The sequence below is a fragment of the Pipra filicauda genome, unplaced genomic scaffold (assembly GCF_003945595.2).
Source record: "Pipra filicauda isolate LSUMZ 115617 unplaced genomic scaffold, ASM394559v2 scaffold191_size1418713_pilon, whole genome shotgun sequence".
Taxonomy (NCBI): Eukaryota; Metazoa; Chordata; class Aves; order Passeriformes; family Pipridae; genus Pipra; species Pipra filicauda.
In genome coordinates, this window is record NW_024104300.1 from 1,253,530 (window position 1) to 1,268,827 (window position 15,298).

At 37.2% G+C, this 15,298-nt stretch overlaps 1 protein-coding gene across 9 annotated transcripts in view; it reads left to right on the forward strand.

Annotated features, from left to right (window-relative positions):
* The window catches only part of RASEF (RAS and EF-hand domain containing), a 54,774-nt gene that overhangs the window by 2,324 nt on the left and 37,152 nt on the right, over positions 1-15,298 (forward strand). For all 9 annotated transcript variants that reach the window (XR_005563170.1, XR_005563168.1, XR_003540838.2 and 6 more), the window contains exons 2-7: positions 8,107-8,253; positions 9,105-9,195; positions 11,902-11,997; positions 12,974-13,051; positions 13,556-13,671; positions 14,362-14,430. Coding sequence is in view for 5 of the 9 variants with exons in the window: in XM_027721549.2 (XP_027577350.1) it covers positions 8,107-8,253; positions 9,105-9,195; positions 11,902-11,997; positions 12,974-13,051; positions 13,556-13,671; positions 14,362-14,430 (597 nt within the window). In the remaining 4 variants the exon portion in view is untranslated. The remainder of the gene's footprint in view (positions 1-8,106; positions 8,254-9,104; positions 9,196-11,901; positions 11,998-12,973; positions 13,052-13,555; positions 13,672-14,361; positions 14,431-15,298) is intronic.

Genomic DNA, 15,298 nt, shown 5'->3' on the forward strand with positions numbered 1-15,298 from the left:
TTATTTTAATTGTTTGTCACTTAAGGGTTTTTTTTTATTTTATTTTTTTATTGAAAACTATACCTAGCTCCGAACATAACTGCATCTTCAGTGCTATAAGACAGTTGGTGTTCTTACTTTATGCTTTGTTACTTTTCATATGTTTGTTGTAACACTGGTGGTGAAAACTGTGAGGAAAGTAATTACAAAGAAGAAACTCCTTAAACCCAGATGAGTGCAGTTAGTTGTCCATATTTTTTTATCTCAATTATGTGGTTTTTATCGTGATCATTTTGGGTTTCAGTCCCTCAAAATGCTCTGCCTTCTGGCCCCAGACCAGCAAAACACTGGCACATGTGCTTTGATGCTGTTACAGTTTATATAAAGAGAAACTAGGCACAGTAGTTGGAAATAGTGAGATAAACCCAGGATTGATGTAGGAGAAAATCGCACAGTAAACACCTGTGGTCTTTGTCACTCTTCAGCTTGATTGAATACCTGTGGAAATCAAGGGGAAATTTTTCAGTGATACAAAAGGTTCTGTCACTGTTTCAGCAACTGGTTCAGCCTCACTTTCTGCTACTGAACTTTCAAAAACCGTAAATAAGCCTCCATAATGAGGTGTGAAACCCAGTAGCAGATCCAGTCTTCAGTGTAGTAGCAGACATTTGATGCAACATGATTTACTACCAGGTACTTCCTGCCTTGTGCCAGGTACTAAAATAAGCATACATTACAATAAGCGTATTTTGAATTTAGTTACTTTTTTAAAAACTTAGTTTTGTTATGGGATGGATTATACCTCTCTGCAGTTTGATGTATCAGTTACACAGTTCTGTTAGATTATACTGTAAAACATTCAAGTCTGTGCTGGAGTTGTGGTTATATTGGTTGTATGTGGCTGTATTGGAAGAGTAATGTTAAAGAGTTTCTTTTCAGCCTTGCTCCTTTCCTCCCCATCTGAACAGATTTTTTGGACCAAATTCAGTTGGATTTCTTGGTAAGGTGGTTACTGTGAGTCAAAATATTGTTTGCCTTAGTCTTTACCTGTGCTTGGTGGGAAATTGTGCCACTAGGACAAAAAAAGTACGAAGTCTTTCCAGGCTGTTGACCTAATATGTGAAGTCGGATTTTAGTGGAATTGCACTTACATTGTTTTTTTAGTTTTTTTTTTTTGGCATTCATTTCATTTAAAAATGCGGTTAGCTTTCTGTATGATTACATTTAGTCTGGAATAATGAATAATTAAACATAAAAGAATGCAATGCCTTTGGCTTATATGTGTATGTAGTGAATTGCCACTGGAGATCTGTTTTATTGAGAACTCAGCCATATTCATTAGTTTATTCCTCTAAGAAGTATTTGCAATGGTACAGGAGTAGACAAAAAAAGTTCAGAAGTGTACCTATTTGGTGTTCCAGACAGGGAGTGCTCCACTGCACTACCCGTACTGGAGGGATTTAGCCCTTGACCATGTTATTGGGTGTTGCATTCTTTTTTGTGGCCAATCTCAGATCTAATTGAATTTCAGTAGTAAGACTTAAAGGTTCCCTCTGTGCTCCTGATAGACGTGCTCCTGTAAGCGTGGGGGAAAGTCTCCTGATGGCTATCCTTTTCCATTCCTCAGCTTGAGGAAAGAATGATCCAACATCCACTGACACTTCCAAGATAAAACCTGTACTAATGAATGCTATGACACTTATTTCTGTCTATAAATTACAGGCAAAAAACTTCTGGAAAACAGATTTTTAAATTTAATGTCAGAGACCTTCCATCAGAAAGAATGAAGATTTGGGACTGTCAACAAAGGCTTTAAGCCTTCTAGGGCAATTTTTGTGAGATATTTGGCAAATTGGGTAATTTTATTGGAAAATGAACTAAACTAATTTGAGCATGAGGGGGTGGATGAATCTGGAGCAGAAAGTTTTTATCCCTGTCTTGAGTTAAAGTCTACTTCTGAGAGTCCTCATACTTCATTGCTTTGCTTTTTAGTCTTGGGGTCCGTTTTATTTGTATGTCTTGTTATTTTGGCCAAGCTGACTGTTCATCAGGCTCTGATTTCAGTGCTGCCAGACTGAGATTTTATGCTTCATACAGTTCCAATGTACTTAATGTGATTATGATAACAGTATGCCCCAGAGTCATGTCATCTGAAGCTGTATAGAAAATGTGGATCTGGGGAATGTGATAAAGTGAGAAAAGCATGCTCTTCTTAACACAAGCTGTTTAAACTGTGAAGACAGGTGATGCTCATGGGAAATACTTATGTACTTGAGCAAAGAAGAGGAGCTCTGCTGCATAAAAAAACCATCCAAAACATGTCATGCTCTTGCTGTCACGAGCCAAGATGCATTTTTGCCAAAGTCAATATAAAACACAGTACTAACTCTTGTCAGCAATAAGTGTTTACTTCCATGAGATGATGATATCAGAACTGGAGGGATTTCCTTGGAAATTGAAGCATGTTCCCTGGAGAGAGGATAAAGGCAAATTCAGAGGAAAAACAAATGTTGGGTCCTCCCTTATCACAGAGGGGGTCTCTGCTGTAAGAATGTTGTCCTGTCTTTTAATACGTCTTGCGATAGGGGTTTGAAAGATATGCTCTGTTGAAAATGTGATGGAAGCCTTTCTGTGAGCCAGAAGACTTTCTGAGCTAGCTGAAGTTTTACTGCTCTTCTGCTTTTTGCTTTAATCAGAACAGCAACTGTGCTAACTAACTTAAGCACTGTAGCATTCATTTTCCTGGTATTTTAATGTCATACGACCATTTGCCATAAGTGTTGTTTGAGGCATTCTCCTTTTCCACAGACTTCATCCTTCCCTGCCTGTCCCACAATCTTTTCCACTCCTATTCCACTGGCTCTAAATGACTCCTCTGTTTTCAGAAGGGAACATCATTTGTGCCTTGGAAACATTAAAAATCCTTTCTCTGGGAAACAGACCTTGGCTGAGCTCTCTCATCTGGGGGTTGCAGATTTATTTCTCTTCTTTTAATGCAGCCTGTATCTGAAGGGGCAGATACAGAAAAAGAGAAGGCAGTATTAAAAAAACCCATAGCACTTCAAGTTGACAAATACCTTGAATTTTAAACTATGTTAAAATTTTGTGTAATCTGTTTTTCCTCAAGGCATTCAATCTAGAAGATGTTAGGTACTCAACTGTGACAAAATCAGATCCTATCCATTCTGTAACAGATATGGTTGTTCTTTTCTGGTTGCTGATGCATAGTGGCATATGCAATGTGTCTGCTTTTTAGAAAAAGGTACTTCTCCATCTCTTGGTGGCACACACAGGCGATTGGTCTCCAGAGTGAGGACAATCATCAGATGCATAATGCTTGATCTTTCTTTTCCACCGAACACCCAGCTCAGACATTCCTGGCTCATACCACCTTATACTGCACCTCTTCATGTCCATACCACAACAGAGCTGCTACAAGTGATAAGAGAAATTTTACAAGCTGACCTACACTAGGAAGAGGTCATTAGAATAGTGTTCTAAAACCAAATACTGCCCTTAGGGTCAGACTAAGGGAGGCCCATGTAGCATGGCATACCCTCTGCTGAATACATAGGGGGCACATGTAAGGTACCGAGCACATGTAGAGTTGTTATTTGAAAAATTCCATCAACTCCCTCTGAGCGACATTTGGAGTGTGGATCATTAGGCAAATGGTCACTGTATGATCAGCAAACCAAAAATAATTCTATGAATTAATAAGGATTCATATAGCTGTGGGGGGTTAAATGAAATTATGACACTTAATATAATCTAAATATCTGATATCTCTTAAGACCAGTGTTGTGGGGGTTTTGATGTGGGGTTTTTTTTTGCCTTTTCTGCTGCTCCCCCTGTATTCTACTGTGCTTCTTTAAATCTACCATGTTACAAATTGCTTTATAATCAGACCAGTTTTATTTTCTTTATGTAGTTCTCTCAGGAACTCTCTGAAACCATGTAAATACAGTAACTTTGCTTAAGTTAACTCATGTGAAGTTGGGCAAATACTGACTAATTACAGTTACTAAGTACTAATTTTACAGACAGTTTATTTTATAAAACCTTTGGAATGAAGTACTTCAGTACTGCCAGAGCAGTACTTGGCCAGAATGCTATACTTATTGGGGGTACTAATGTATTGTATCTGTACTTTGCAGAAGCAGCAGAAAGGCATGCATGGTTGGTAGTGTAACCATAGTGCCAGATGAACAAAGTGACAGTCTTTCATGCTGTGTATTAAAAAGTGCTCTTTCTATGCATTAGTATTTGTGAATGTCTACAGTTTTTTTAGTGTGGAGCTTAAAGAGATACAGCTAAATACGCTGAAAAGTGATTTTAGGATTTCAGGGAAGACCAGTTTTGAAGGACAGACTCAAGCATTTTAGATTAATTTCCCTGAAACTGAAGTAAGAGCATTCTAATTACCTTTTTGTCCAGCAAAAAGACAGACTGTTTAGAGTTCAAGTCAACTTGGTGAAATCCATTTGTAAAATCTTCTTTGATAACTAATTTTGAAGAACTGATGAATTTACAGAAACAAATAGCATGTGTTTAAGGAGAACCTGGGGCAAACAAACAAATTGGGCAATATTAATTGCAGCTAATCTGTCCTGCTGCAGTGGTGTCACTGGTATTCACCAAAGCATATGAAAACAGAAGAGTGATTGAAAATGGCAATTTGAAACAAGTAAACATCAAATACTTACTGCATGTTGAGACAGTGTGTACATAGCTGCATCCTTCTGAAATCCTGCATGTCTATAAAACATTTTAACAGTGTGCTTGCTGCTAATTCATCATGGATAGTTGGAGTGACTATATCAATAACAGTCTTCCCAGTTCATGTAAGTGTGTTACTTCTTCCTGAAGGCATAAGTGATTAACTAAAGTCCCATCAATTTTGTCTGCCATAGAAACACTCACTTAAGTGTCACTGAGAGTTTCAGTGACCAACTGTGGTCGAACCTCCCTTTCGAGGAGCCAGCATGGTCAGCACGGTTTAAGTTGTACAGGTCATTCTTTGGCTTCTTAAGCCTAAGTACTTCCTAAAACTGGGTCACTGACATATTTTGAATCCATCTGGGTGATAGCTAGTCACTGGAATAAGAAGGAATGTGAAATATAAAAGTTTTCTTTTTAATCCCAGAGGGGAAAATAAAATCTTTCAGTAACTCCTTTGTGCTTCTGAGTACTTTGTCTTAAAGCAGATTTAGATGTAAGGCAGAGGCTCAGCAGCATCGATATACTGATTTCTAGCTTCAATTTGGGAATGTATATTTGCATATACTTTGAAAAGAATCACAGAATCGTTAGGATTGGAAGGGACCTCTGGAGATCATCTAGTACAACCCCCTGCCAAGGCAGCCCCATCTACAGCAGGTTACATGTCCACATGGATTTTGAATGTCTCCACAGAGGGAGACTCCACAAGCTCCATGGGCTGCCTGTTGCGGTGCTCTGCCACTCTCAACACAAAGAAGTCTTTTCTCATGGAGGTGAAACTTGTTTTCTAGTTTATGGCCATTACTCCTCATCCTGTCACTGGGCACTGCTGAAAAGAATCTGGCACCATCCTCTTGGCACCTGCCTTTGAGATACTTGTAGGTATTGATGAGATCCCCTCTCAGTCTTCTCTAGACTAAACAGGCCCAACTTCTGCAGTCTCTCCTCATAAGAGAGATGCTCCAGAACCCTGATCATCTTTGTGGCCTTCTGCTGGACCCTCTCCAGTAGCTCCTTGTCTTTCTTGTAGTGAGGAGCCCAGAACCGAACACAATACACCAGATATGGCTTCACTAGGGCTGAGTAGAGGGGCAGGATCACCTCCCACGACCTGCTGGCCACACTCTTCCTGATGCACCCCAGGATACCATTGACCCTCCTGGCTGCAAGGGCTCACTCCTGGCTTATGGTCAACCTGTCATCCACCAAGATTAACAGGTCCTTCTCCTCAGAGCTGCTCTCCAGTAGGTCAGCCTGTTCTGGTACTTGGGGTTATTCTTCCCCAGGTGCAGGACCCTATACTTGCCCTGTTGAACCTCATTAGGTTTCTCTCTGCCCAACTCTCCAGCCTCTCAAGGTCCCACTGAATGGCAGCACAGCCTTCGGGTGTATCAGCCACTCCCCCCAGTTTCATATTGTCAGCAAACTTGCTCAGGCTACATTCCATCCATTCATCCAGGTTGTTGATAAACAAGTTGAACAAGACTCAAAACAGTACTGATCCTTGGGGAACACCACTGACTGCAGGCCTCCAACTGGATTCTACTCCTCTGATCACAATCTCTAAGCTCTGCCGTTCTTGATCCACCTCACTGTCTATTCATTTAACCCATGTCCTGAGCTTACCTATGAGGAAGTTGTGGGAGACAGTGTCAACAGCCTTGCTGAAGTCAAGGTAGACAACATCCGCTGCTTTATGCTTGTTGACCTGCCGTGCCATCACAGAAGTCTATCAGGTTGATCAAGCAGCATTTCCCCTTGTTGAATCCATGCTGACTTCTTCTTTCCTTCAACATGGTTGTTGATGACCTCTGGGAGGATCTGTTCCATGACCTTTCCAGGGACTGAGGTGAAGGCTGATGGGCTATAGTTTCCCCGGTCCTCCTTCTGGCCCCTTTTGAAGATGGGAGTAACACTGGCTTTCCACCAGTTATCAGGCCTCTCCTGTTCTATGTGATTTTTAAAGGATGATGGAGGTTGGCTTAGCAACAACACTTATCAGCTGCATCAGCGCTGGTGGGTGCATCCATCTGCCTAGACCATCTCTAACTCAACCCTCTGTGACCAAAGGGAATTCTTCCTTTCTCCGGCCTTTTCTTACCTCCAAGGTCTGGATTCCTGTGGGCTGGCCTCAGCAGTAAGAACTGAGGCAAACACGGCATTCAGTAATTCTGCCTTCCCTGTGTCTTGCATTACCAGAATGCACTCATCTGATTCAGCAGTAGCCCCAGATTTCCCCTAATTTTCCTTTTGCTGATGATGTACTTGTAGAAGCTCTTCTTGTCCTTAATATTCCAAGTGAGCATTGGCCTTCTTTGTGGCATCCCCTGCATACTCTTGACAGTGTTCAGAAGAAGCTGGAAGAGGGAGTGGCTGTGGGTGTGACATTGTTGTTAAGAGAATGAAAGTTGTGGAAATACATTGCACTATTCTACTGCAAATGTATTCTATTCTTGGCACAAAGTACAGTAAGCACAGTCTAATTGTTTCCCCCCTCAATGTAAGACACTGAATCTTCAATTTTGCTACTTCATTAATAATTTCTATGGTAGGAAATATCTGGTATTGACATTGTGCATGTTATATATGTTATATATAGTTATATAGGTCCTTGAAGTTCCAGTCGTGTCAGTGACCTGATTTGCACGACAGTCACGAAAACATTTGCTTAAGTAACAGATCTTTTATGTTAGGGTCAAGTAACAAGTAATTTTCCTACTGTTTGCCTGCTTTCTAAGAAACAATGTTACTAGTAAGCATATTTTTGGTGAAATTTAAAGGAACATAGAAAATTGCAGAACAGAGATGCTTGTATCATGTTTGTATTTCATATTTCTAAAAATCTTGTATGATGACTAAATTTTTATGTTTTAGACTGTGCTGAATTTATCTACCTTGCAAGGCTGATAAACTGTCCATTTCACTGTGGCTAGTGCTATTTCTATTTTACGTTAAACTCATTTAAAAGACTGTCTATATTTACACTCTTTGAACGAATGACATTCTTCAGCAGCTATTTCTGGATATGAACTGTGTCTGCTTCCGTCTAAAATTTGAAACTATTCTGGAATAGTTTATTGCCTGTTTTGGTGAGCAGTTTACAGCTCTGAAGGATAACTACTGAAGTGCTAGGAAGTTATGAAATGTGTCACATGTTAGCAATTCTCCAACTACGAATTTATTTTTTTTTTGCAGTAGCTATATGAAAGTAGAGAAGTGGAAACAGTAAATGTAACATAGAAGAATTGAGACATACTGTGCTGACTGTTCAAAGTCCTTATCTAGCTTGCTAAATTTTAAAACTAGGCAAAGAGGTTTTCCATCTTGATTTGCAGTAAATTTTTCAAACCTGTTGTAGAACATTTTTCCAAGTAAGTACATTAACATGGTTTCTCTCATTTTCAGACAAGAGCAGGTCAGTGTTCTGTATCAGAACATACACATAGCGGAACCAAGATTAATCCAGTCATATGAGCGTGTAATTAAGAACTTCATCCGAGAGATCAAACTTCAAAGCACAGAGATGGAAACTTTGGCCATAGCAGTAAAAAGGTATAGTGAGTTGTGTTTCTAGTTCAGTTCTGTAGCTTCTTTTTTTTGTCTATCATGCTTTGTTAGCTTAAACTACTGAGAGTTAATGCCAAAATAAGCCATGCATGCACTTGTGCATAAACACATATAGCAGCTTGCAAAGGGTTCCATGTTCATACTTTGGATAAGTTCTGGACCAAATTTTTGTAGACTCTATTGTTATGTTAAATGTCTTAAAACATTTTGACTCCTCCTCCTTGGCCACATCATGACTAGGCTTCGCGAATGAAGATTTTGGAAGGCTCTATCCACGTTTGTTACAGGCCTTGGCCACAACTTTGAGTTTTATGATGCATGTCCATTATGCTTTCATTTTAGAAACAATATTTTTGCTTCTTGAGCTTCAAGGAGCGTATTTTCCTATTTTAACTACTTGGCATTTACAGTCTCACATAATTACTGACACAACCGAACAGATTAACTCGGAACAGAGATCTTGTGTGTGTGGGTGATGCACGTTGCTGCAGTTACCCTTTTGAAGTCTCTTCATAGGATAACCTGAGGGGCCTTTTATTTTTGTAACTTAATTTTAAAAAATGCAGATATGATGTATTTCAGGCTAATCATCATCTGTCAGCTACTATTTAAAATCTAATTGGCCAGTCTCTTCAAAATAATGTGGGATTTTGGTTCCCAGACACATCAGTTTCAAGGTCTGGGCAATGTTAAAGTGTTTCCATGTATGACTGTCTAATTTGTTTCAGTTGAGGTAAAGAGGTGTGTTTCACACAGTATTTCTGTCAAACCAAAGGGCAATTGCTAAGAGAATATTTTTTTTTAATTTATTTTTTTTATTTTTTTTTAAATTTTAGAGCTCAGGAGAAAGCAGCAGTTCAGCTAAGTGAGCTAGAGGAAGAGATGGAACAGCGGATACAAGCTGCAGAGCATAAAGTTAAAAAGGAAGTGAGTAATTTATATTTACAGAATTTCATAATTACCAAACTCTCAGTGGTCTTAAGCAGAATTGATGGCCGGGTATGGTTTTGATCCTGATGGGCTGACTCAAAGCTGCTGAAAGCAGGGCCTAGATGAAAAGAAGCTATGCATAAGATAAAAATGAATGCTCTTAATGCTTTCCCAAAGAGGAATGTCTGCTCAGATGTGATGAAAACCAAGAAGAAAAATGTCTTTCTCTTTTGTGAGGATATGCTGACCAAGGGGAGTTTCTTTCTGAGACCAGTATTGCAAACAGATCGGAGAAAATGATCTTTCACCATAAAGGAGCGGAAACTAGTAGACGAAATTATGTAGAATTTAGATCATTTAGATCATTTAGTCCTAATTTGTGTATCAGCCTGGAGTAATGATCTTTCTTTCCTCTATTTTCGTCCTGCAACTACATTTTATAGAGTTGTGGACTTAAGAGAGGGTAATTGTGATAACAGTGTGTGAGGGCCTGCACCTCCCAAAATTGATGGGAAAATCTGTTTTGATGTGCTTGAGTTTTAGCTGTTTCAACCAACTGGCAGTCTTGATGGAAAAGTACAAAAATCCTCTTGTCATTACCCACTGAAAGATATATTAGAGTCACATGTGACTGTGTAATTCAAAGCAGCAAAACCAGTTATCTGCTTTGTTTTACTAAATTAATATAAAATAAGCCTAACTTTATAATATGCATAAGAGTAACAGTTCGTGAAAGTGTTCTAATGTCGACATAAGATATGCATTAATTAAAACATATACTATGGGCATAATTATTGCTCGGTAGGACACACAATATACTGAATGTCTGTATATGTTTGCTATGGGTTCTTTCACCAGAGCATTTCCAGAATTAGAAGCAACAAAGTGCTTTCTGACAACTTGTTGATTTGAAGTAGTTCACATTAGTTGGTCTGTGAGGGTAAATGGTGTTCTGATAGATTCGCTTCAAATAGTGTATTTTTCTATACAAGAGAAAACACTCCTGCCAAACCATAAAAGTCAACTGTTTTCCTAGAAACAAAATATAATGGCATAAAAATGTTAATAAAGATATCACCACTGCAAAAAAAGTGTGTTGTAATATGTTTCACTACTGGTAATGCATCTCTCAGTAAAGATAAATATTCATTTCCAGAGAGACTAAGCAGTTATGTTTAGAAAACAAATAAATTTTCTCTGGAAAATTACTGTTTCTCAAAAAATGATAAATTCCAGAAAAGAGCCCTGAGGACTTTTTCACTGCTTTAAAAGGATGACTGGGATGTGTGCATTTGCTCACTCTGAGAACATCTACAGTAATGTACATCTTCTGTGTATTACCCACTTCTAGTCTGTATTTTCCTTCTAAAAAGTCCTCGAATTGACACCAAGTTGCAGGTGTCATCTTCACTGTTCACATCTACCTCTAGGTAGGAAAGATGAGCTGTTGTTTCTCACAGCGCTTTTTTCGTTTTCACTCCTCAGTGTTCCCTTGTAGCTCCACATACTCCACCTAGTAAAACGCCCTGAGAGTAAATGTTAAGTTATTTACTTTGTAGGACTGTGCTAAGCCATTAATCTTAATGCCTGTATTCAAGGCTATTGTTTGTCAGAGTGATCTTACTCATGCTACCGTGACACCTGCCTCTGCAGAACCTGTCCTGTATTTTGTTGCTTCAAGGGAAACAAATATTTACCAAACAATACTGAGAAGTCCTATATAGTTGCCAACAGTAGGGGAATCCAGCTTAAACTGATTACTTTGATTACTGTTTTAACACATAGATTTCAACATCATCTACAGGAAAGCACTGAATTCTGAGCAAAGTCCATGTGTGTCTTTTCCATGTGAAAACTCAGCCTGTCTCATTGGCACCACTAGTCACTGCTACATTCTGATTTCTTGTGTTGTGAAACTGCACTGAAGTCCCTGGGGAGTGACTGAAGTGAGTCAAACACATATTAATTTATAGCACGCCACACTCATTCTTCTCATTGTGGCTGATGTAGCCTCTCTTCAAAAGCTCTCTGTCTTGATTAAAATAAAACTCAGAATAGTGTACTTGGTTTGATATTCAGACTGAGTACCGTATTCAGATACTGATATTCAGATTGAGTACCATATGAAACTAAAGATACTGTCATCTGCTTACCTTTTACTGACATGGCCCCGTGACATTCCAACACTTGCGAGCAAAGAAATGTAAGAGAAAAACCAAAATAAAAAACTAAGTGATGGTAGCATGGTAATGTTATTAGTAGCACATTGTATGCTGAGCCATAGAAGACTGGTTTGAAAAAAGAACATAATGACCCGATTTGTGCATGGGTGTGTATGTGTTCATCTATATATACACTACACACTTACATGTATGTACAAATAAAATTTGATCACTTTTTTCAGGTCAGTCTTTATTTATTCTTTCCTAAGACATTGAAAATGTTAAGCACAAGAGACATAAGTAACATTGAATTGACTCATATCTTTGCTTCCACCTTACCATTTTATTTCTATGAGTGTTGTATAAGTGGATTGCAATTACAGAATCAGAATCTGTGGATCCTAAGGAAGGGACAGGTTGACACAATGGAAAGACAAAATTGCACACATTAATTTAAGAGTGGTTTCCAAAATGATGAATGAATTTTTTAATAAACCTTTGAAACCTATCTCAACTTCTAATGAAATTGAAAATATTGCAGGAGAAGCGAAAAGCTGAAGAAGCACTAAATGAGCTGAAGCGTCAGTATGATACTGAAGTTGGGGATCTTCAGGTGACAATAAAAAAGCTTAAAAAGGTGAGTGAGTTGAAGTCTAGTGAGTTTTTGAAGTGTTTTAAAAGATTTTGACCTTGAAGTGCTTTCCTCAAGATGGATAATCATAATTATAGGTTTGTAATCTAATGTGTATTAGTAAATGGCAACTGCTGATAATTTTCAGTAATTCGTTGAAATACTTAGGAAAAAGAGCAACTGTTATCCAAATTCTGTTGTTGAAAAATTTTCTAGGTCCATAAAGTGTCCATCAAGTTGTTAACATTGCAGTTATCTAGTCTTGTATTTGGTAGAAATAATCCAACATATTGCCTCTAAGTATTTATAGATTTAAATGAAATTGGCAACCCAAATATAGTAATTTACAGTAATATAGTGCCTTTTAGAACCCAACTCCAATCTGATCTTTTAATTTGATACCTAGTAGTAAGGCAAACTGAAATCTCAGATATGAGATTGTTTTTGGATATTTTGTAATCTGGGCTTAATTTTAACATTAGTTTTTGCTGTAAATTTTAGCAGAATCATAGCAACTAATATGGATACATTTTTTATTCTTTATATTGAATTGAACTTGAAATAGCATTTATAGAAATAGAAATTTCTCACAAGAAACATGAGAGGTTGTAGTACAAATACTACACAGCTGAGGTAGTAATAATTTTTTATAATTTTTTTTAACTTAGTGGGAATAAACCTTTGAAACCTATCTTCTCAATAGTTGACTGGTGTCACTAGTTATGCATATTTTATACCTAAAGAGTAGGTGAGCAAAATGCTCATTAAACGTTTTTTAATTATTGATCTAAAAATTTTTTGGAAAGCCAGTGATTATTGGAGTAATGCTACCTACCAGCACAGATGGCAAAACTCTAACTTTTAAAAACTTAAGTAGCTGTAAAACCTTTCAGGGGTTACTTAATGTGATTTCCATTAGCTTTTGTGTACTTTGAATCAGAACAATCAAATACATTAATTTTGCATTTTTTTATCTGTCTAGCTGGAGGAGCAATCCAAAAATGTAAATCACAAGGAAGATGTGGGTGAACTGAAAAAAAGAATGCATGATATGTTCCTGGTAAGAGATTATTATCATTAACATATTAATCTAACCTCTGTTTTAGTCTGCAGTGCAAAATTTTATGTGTTTTTTTTTGTTGTTGTTGTTTTTGGTTTTGTTTTGTTGTTGGTTTTTGTAGTGTTTTTGCATTTAATACTGGTAAACTACAAAGTAAACTTTTAAAGTTATTGATAAATCTATGAGATTCTTCAAGTTGGAAGAGTACCTGTTCTGTATAAATGCATGCACATTCTATATATAACATTTAGAAATGGCTTGAGGCTACATAGTCCCCTTTTTGTGTAACTGAAAAGAAAAATAAAAATGCAAAGGTTTTTGCATGTTAGTTTACTGACTTCTCTGTTGATTTGGTGTTCCTTCATTTTCTTTCCCTCTCTATGCCAAGATTTTAGTGTTTCATTTTTATGTAATTTTGATGATGTTTATTCTACCATTATAATTTGTGAACATTTTGTAGAAGTGACTATGACATCTAACATCTAATATCTTCCTTTTTTAAAGGAAAATCAGAAACTTAAGAAAGATCTTTTAGAAGCACAGACAAATATAGCTTTTCTACAGAGTGAATTAGATAGCTTGAAAAGCGAGTATGCAGATCAGTCTTTGAACACTGAGAGGTAAGTTACTGTTACATGATAATTTTCACCAGGGGAAAAAAATCTGCTCTCTGATGTAGTTATTATGTATGCAGTTTTTTTTTTCTAAATTTGCCATAAAGGACAGGTACATGTTTGACACCATACCATCACTACTGTTCTTATATCTGAAACAGCAAGTTCTGGATATGATGCAAACTCTCATAATTTTGCAAGAATGTCTGTTGATTTTAGTGGGACTTTAGTTAGGAATGAAATAAGAGTGCAGCATCAGCCAGTTTTTTTTCTCTGTGGCATGCACTCAGATTAATATCTGTTTGAATATTAGGGAGAATAGTTTTGGAAGCCTTCCACATCAATCTCAAGCATTTTTTCTGAAGTGAGTGAAAGGTGCTTCTAGTTACTGATTTAAAGGAGTGTAAGTGACAGTTTCATTGAGTACTTGTCTTCAGATAACACAAATTATATTTCGGGGAAAGGAAGAAATCCATATGATTATTTTGTACTTCTTTTATTTTTCAGTCTTTGTTGAGTTATAACGGCAGAGATTAATGCAGTCACCAAGTGATCTTACTTTGCATAAAACTGCTTTCAGCATGTGTCAGCATAAATGTAAACTCTACCAAAAGCAGTATTATAAAAATAAAAGAAAAGGATATCCTGTAAGGTGTAAGTTTATTTAAACTTGGTGTTTGTTTTTTTCTTTTCTAGAGACCTAGAAATTATCCGAGAATATACTGAAGACAGAGATAATCTGGAAAGACAAATTGAAATACTGCAGTAAGTTTTTACTAATTCAGTTTTTTATTATCAAATTTTGTCCCAGTGCGTGTGGGGGTAAATATTTTGTATGCAAAAGAGTGGGTTGAGATTTGGAAAAAAAATACAAAGTGAAAATATTGAAATGGCCTCAACTGTTGTGGAAGGTATCGTGCTTAATTGTTGTAGATGTTACTTTGCTGGTAAGACCACTGTGTAACTGAGACAGTAACTCTGCATTTATTTATTTTTCTTTTCTTAGCCCCAATGAATTTCTTTATGATAAGCTGAATGAGATTTGAGTCTATCCATGCTATCATAAAAATTATTGCCTGACTCATTTTTTTTATTACCATTGCTTCTCCAGTAACTCCCTGTCTTATTTTTGTCTGGGAAGTACTACAAGTGCACAGTATTATACAAGAGGTGCGCAAATTTTTGCTTTTAAGGAGGGTCACAATTAATAGATTTTTTTATATCTTTAGTTAGTTTCTTCATCCTAAAAAAATTCTTTCTTTCAAGCAGATGAATCACATTTGTCCTTAGCGTCACCTCAGCAATATTTAGAGGGTATTCACTTTGTACAGAAATGGCTGTACTAGTAGATTTTTTTGGGGGGTTTTTTGGTGACCATTTCTACAGTATTTTTTTCCACTCAGGAGACCAGAGATCATGCTGCAGAAGTGAAAACAGGTTTCCTAAGCTGGCACTGGGGACTAAACTTCACTGTGGCTTTTTCACATATAATGATTTTTTTTTCAGTATGTGTCAACATGTTTCTAGTTTCATCTTATTCTTTAGTGTTTATCAAAAGAAAAAAAAAAGGGTTTTTTGATAAGTCCTTATTCAATATTTCTTTGTGATAAGTTACATAGTTTTCAAGTTTTCT